The 6,000-nt window shown below is 37.0% G+C and overlaps 1 protein-coding gene across 1 annotated transcript in view; it reads right to left on the bottom strand.

The window, feature by feature from the left end:
• Positions 1-1,110: 1,110 nt before the first annotated feature.
• The window catches only part of LYPLAL1 (lysophospholipase like 1), a 28,403-nt gene continuing 23,513 nt past the window's right edge, over positions 1,111-6,000 (bottom strand). Inside the window, exons 4-5 of the mRNA XM_086460748.1 lie at positions 2,377-2,492; positions 1,111-1,350 (exon numbers count right to left, since the gene is read on the bottom strand). Of these exons, the coding sequence (XP_086316874.1) occupies positions 1,111-1,350; positions 2,377-2,492 (356 nt within the window). The remainder of the gene's footprint in view (positions 1,351-2,376; positions 2,493-6,000) is intronic.

Genomic DNA, 6,000 nt, shown 5'->3' with positions numbered 1-6,000 from the left:
GACTTGGATCTATTGACTTTGGCAAAATGTTGAATACCTTGTCATGCTAATAAAAGTACTGAATTTGGGGAGGAGAAAATGGGGCAGAGGGGGGGAAATTAAAAAAGCATTAAAATTACATAAGAATAGATATTTATACTCTGAGTTAATTTATCAAACTGACATGGAGATGAATCATCCACCATTAAATAATGGGATACAAGTTTTCTTTATATCACAATCATTATTTACAACTCTTAAATATTCACGGAGGAGTCAAGTATCCTCATCTTTTAATTTAAAATGTGATCTTGCAGGCCAAAATAAAAAACTGTTGGCAAAAATAAGTTTCTACAGGAACAGTGCCCAAAGAATGATTTCTTCAAAAACAGGATAGACCTTAACAGTCATGATGGCACTTTTTTTTTTTAAACCTACACTATAAACCACAAGGGGCTCAAGCAATTCACATTAAGCTAGATCTCTGAGTAACAAAGCGATGAGAACGAATAGTAACAAGAGCCTGTGGTAGAGCTAGACACAGCTACTTACGACTTTTAAATACAGAACACAAACCTTAGTTATTTTTTTGAGGTGACAGACAACTCTGCTTTGATGCAGGTTCATTCCCACACAATGAGAATCCAAGTGAAGCCAATAAGGGTCCTCTCGGTGAACTAACTTGAATATATGCATGTATTCCTACAAGTATAAGTCCACTGTTTTAATAATTGGCCTTTTTATGCTGTATTGCCATTAGAAAGACAACCAGACCACTGTATGCATCTTAGAACACATGCCAAAAAAATAAAACGTATCTGGGAAATTCTGAGCAACAATTCATGAATACTGTTTACATTATTTAGGAATGATTTTAATATTATCTGTCATTATTTTCCATAGACTGACACAGATGTATATTTAAAAACTGGACAAGAAAACAGAAAGAGAAACCCATATGACAAAACGAGTGTTAACAGTCAGCAATATCATTTCACCACTTAAGTGAACTTTATGGAATACAACAGCATGTACCTGAAGCTGTGCTTATACAACGTATATGGGATACCCATACCACGCATGATCTTAAAAATCACAAAAATCAGAAGTATATGAAAGTTGCATCTTCTTTTATTCATTTGTCTTTGCTGCTTCAACAGGTAATTTTGTTACAATCCAGGTTTTTAGTTTTTCTATTTCAGTTATGCTTAACTCATGATTAAGGTCTGGAAAAGTATGAAATGCTGTTGATACTCCCAGTGACTTTAACATCTTGTTGGTCTCTTCACCCCATGAGTAGAGAACTAGTTCATCATCAGTTCCATGACACTGAAATAATTCTGGAAGAACACTTGCATTTCTTTTCAAAGCCTAGATGGAGAAGAAACACTGTCAGACACACCACTAAAATTTTTAAAAGAACAGTTATAATTATGTGGTAATTTACACAAGATTTCATTATTAACCTGCATTTTAGTGGTCATACTGTACCATCCCTACAAAAGCAAACAAGGAAATATTTGAAAAAAACCTGCACTTCCAATTCCAATATGCTACCTCTTGACAAATTAAAGGGTTTGTTTTAAGGTCTATCACAGAATCACAGTGTTAGGGCTTGGAAGGGACCTTGAAAGATCATCTAGTCCAACCCTTCTGCCAGAGCAGGACCACCTAGAGTAGGTCACACACGAATGCATCCAGGCGGGTTTTGAATGTCTCCAGAGAAGGAGACTCCACAACCTCTCTGGGCAGCCTGTTCCAGTGCTCTGTCACCCTCACAGGGAAAAAGTTTTTCCTTATGTCAATGTGGAACCTCCTGTGCTCCAGCTTGCATCCACTGCCCCTTGTCCTATCCTTGGCCATCACCAAAAAGAGCCTGGCTCCATCCTCCTGACAGTCACCCTTTACGTATTTCTAAACATTAATGAGGTCACCCCTCAGTCTCCTCCAAACTAAAGAGACCCAGCTCCCTCAGCCTTTCATCATAAGGGAGATGTTCCACCCCCTTCATCATCTTTGTGGCTCTGTGCTATTTATGACAGCAGATGGAGCCCATGAGTATTATAATTCATCATAAATTTCCAAAGAATAGGTACACTTACATGGACTCTCTAACAACTAAGGACAACTTGCAAAGCATTTTATTTGTTAATCTGCCTTCTACACTGATTTGAGTAAAATAATCGTACTGTCTGTGCAAAAAAGCAACAAAACATCATATAAGGACAGCTTTAAAGCCTCGCTTCCCTAATACTCTGCTTACCTATTTCCAGGAAATGTCGTAAGCTTAAATATTAATCAATTGCCTCAGATGAATAAACGTGCTATAATCAATTTTAATTATCATTCTTTTCTTTTAGCTAAGCAGTTTTTCTGTAAAGTCTACCCCACACTCACCTGGTAAACAGCAGAGTCTTTATTGAGAAAACTAGACAAAGCAAAGACTCCTGGCAGGTCTTGATGAAACCTGTATGCTAAATGCATTGCCATTCCACCTCCCATCGAAAAGCCTCCTAGGATGCAGCAAAAGAAACAAAGATTGGATTTTGCTACATGTGTTTGTAACAGTGTCCAATTTATTTTTATCTTCAGACTTGTTTCTTTTATACACAATGCAATCAAAAAACATCTTGAGTAACATAAAGGTTACAATGATCTTAAATCAAAGCCTGATTCAATTAAGAAGTTGGATAGCTAAAGTACTACTGAAGATTCATTACTGAAGAGAAAAATAAGAAAAAAAAAATCAGCCCAAACGCCAATACTTTAGAAGCCATTCGTGTATGGTCCCTACCAGGCAGCTAAACACTGTGGCCATATATTCTGTGACGTTAAAAAAGCAAAACTCTACAAACAGATAATTGTCATTGCTTTCTTTATTCAACTTATTTTTCCCCTAGGCTAGCAGCATTCAGACACGGAAGTTCCGTATTACTATTGTATATAGTCAATGAACATTCACCACATTAGACTAGTACACAGAGGTTGAGAGGTTTTTTTATTGTTGTTACACCTTGGGATATGTAACAGGGAAAATTGCAATGTACCCTACCTGAGCTCTAACAGGATCTCTGAATTAATGGCTTTCTGTGTTCCATACATCTCTTCAACTGCACTAATTCCTTACATAAGATAATTCCTCAGGGATGATTTTTACACGACAAATGCTTATTCATTAGGAAAGAAATCCAGACTCCTGCATAACTTCACAGGGACACAGTACATAGGCTACTGTACTGACTGTATCCAGATAATGACTAGGCTGAAGAATGAGTGGCTGCTGAAATTTCTTCTAGCACAGAGAGGGCAACAAGCAGAAAGGTTATGACCGCAGCTCTACTTAAGAGCAGCATTAGCATCCACGGTACTGGTCATACAACTGGTTTGTATCAGGTGGTTAACTGGTGTTAATTAGTCGCAAAATTCTGAGCCCAGATCTTTTCACAAGAGACACACGAAATTAGGGATTGAAGAAGAAATGCAAAAGTAGCAGACAAAATACCGAATCATTTTTGCTTGTTATCTTTTTGAAGCAATTAAATTGAAACTCCAGAATGGGAACGGCTCTTTTGCTAGGACTATGTAAACCCTCTGGGGCTGACTTCTGTGCTATGCAGAAGTTCGACATGGGTGCTAAACAAAACCCAGGAAGCAGTGCCTCTGCAGCACTGAAACGGAGCCCAATGACACCCTGCAACTTTGGTATTTCACTGGATCCTGGGATCACACAGGAAATCTCTGGCACACACAAGCTCAGAGGCAGAAAATGTTGCATTTTGTAAATATTAGTTGGGTCATGGTGAGACTGTTCCTAACGGGGAATCCTCTTCTGGCACGTTTATCTGCAGGTCTGAGGCCCTTCTATCTCACAATCCATCCCATGTTGTGACTGGAAGATTTGTCTGGATGTAGGAAGCTTTCCTGAAAACACTGGGCTAATCCAGACATGAAGTATTTTCTTTCTTTCTCCCAGGCAACATTACTTTTTGATTCTTAATTAACTTCTGATCTGAATTTCTACTGGATTTCTGATTCTTCTTTCTACTTACTGTTATCTTGTAGTCTTAAGAAACAATTAAGGTCAAAAGCAGTAACTGCAGGTCCCTGACTTACAGAACTTGGATCTTAGGGAGAAACAGCAAGACCACACAACGTGGAAGATTGTAGTCTTGCTTTCCTTTTTCAAACGCACTCCTTAACTGAATTAGGAGAGCTGTATCCTCAAATTAGAACATATACCTGGGAATCCCTAGCTATGCACCCAAGGGGCTGATAATACTCTGATATTTATCTTTGGTAAATAAAGCCAGGACCTGCTATTTACCCTATGAATCAATCTTTAACCAGTTCAAAGTTAAATGCAGTATGTCTAAGTGCCCAGTGGCAGTTCACAGACGTAGTTGAGGAAAAGCAGGAATGAATGTGGGCAAACAAGTTCAGAGCACACCTTAAAAACTCACACAGCACACACCACCTGAAATTTTGAACACACTTGTCTTCACAGAAATAAAAATACTGAAAATACTACTGCAAGCTTTTCATCTGCCTCACTATTTCCTACTAGATGTGTTCTCTTGTCACATGTAAAAGAATTCTACAATGAAAAAAAAAAATTGGACAAGTGTCACAGTAATAACAAAAATTCAACACCATTGACCTCACATTCACAGAGAGAAAAATACAGCCTTCTGAGAAAGTATATAAAATACAACAGCTATGCAAAGTTACTATGTAAACAACACCTTGTGCTAAATAAATAAGAGTTTCCTTTATTCTCTTCTGTGGAATCTGATCATTTAATTCTTCATGTCCTTTTGATCATTCTGAATGATGCTGTCATCCCCAAACCCAAAAAGTAGCACTTACACTAAGAGACCATTTTGCATTTGCTTACGAATAAATACAGATATACTTTGTCCACATATAAAATGAGGTCCATTTTAAGTATTTTAGAATACAGGAAAAAAAACCTGCATTGAAAACTCATTACTAGTTTGTAAATGATTTAATCAAAAATTTTGTACCCACTTAGTCACAATCTGGCAACACTATCTGCAATTACTCACCAGCAGTCTTTGACAATGCAGTCACCTTCTGTTTAGAAGAATATTAGGTAATGGTTCTTTTACATGGTCCATAGTACTATAAGAAAATGTAATACAAAAGACTAGTTCTTTGAATTTGATTTTCCAGGGGAAAACCTGAAGTTTATCTCTTGATACCACAACAATCTCTGAGTAAATGCTGTATAGTAAATGCTTCAGAAAAAAAACAACTTGAATAAGAATTTGTAGTTGGAGAAAATTTTTTTTGATTACAAGAAATATTTCAGTATAAGCATAAATTTGACATAACACATAAAAGACATGCTCAGTCAAGAACTTTTATAAGAATTCAAATTTTGGATTAAGGAAAAAAGAAGAGTCAGGTACAGATATTACCTGTATTACAAAACAAATGTATGAAGTGACAGTCAGAATGTAAGCAAAACAGGGAAAAAGTACAAGTATGCTTATGTATACCAATGATCTCAGCATAAAGAATACATAAACCTCACAGCATTGCTAAGCAGGTTGTGTCATGAGTGTTAATCAAGATCAAAAATTATATGGCAACATCTCAACCTCAGATGAGGTGAACATAGCAAGACCTTTGCTTGAGACCAATCTACTTCCAAGAAGTACAAAGGGCGTGCACAGAAAGCCATAGTTTGCCAATAGGTTCCACATAAAAAATATGCTCACTTTCCATTTTTTCCGTTATATCTATTTTTAAAGATGGCTCTACAATGCTCAGGATATCAGTTCAAGAAAGCATCTAACTATTTGCATTCATTTTCCTGCCCTACAAAGAAAGTTCAAGAACAGGCTAAAAAGTAGAGCACATACAAAACAGACTCAATTAAGTAAAGCACTTTTCTTTCAGTTGCAAAGAAACTTCAGTCAAGTATGCATTTATGACCTCAAATCTGCTTCTGTGTAGTGCTGGTTTCTAGGCAATACCCCTTTGCAGTGAGAAGAA

Source organism: Leptosomus discolor, chromosome 2, assembly GCF_034619465.1.
Source record: "Leptosomus discolor isolate bLepDis1 chromosome 2, bLepDis1.hap2, whole genome shotgun sequence".
Classification (NCBI taxonomy): Eukaryota; Metazoa; Chordata; class Aves; order Leptosomiformes; family Leptosomidae; genus Leptosomus; species Leptosomus discolor.
Note: the sequence above shows the minus strand (reverse complement) of the source record. Positions and strands in the feature narration are given on the sequence as shown.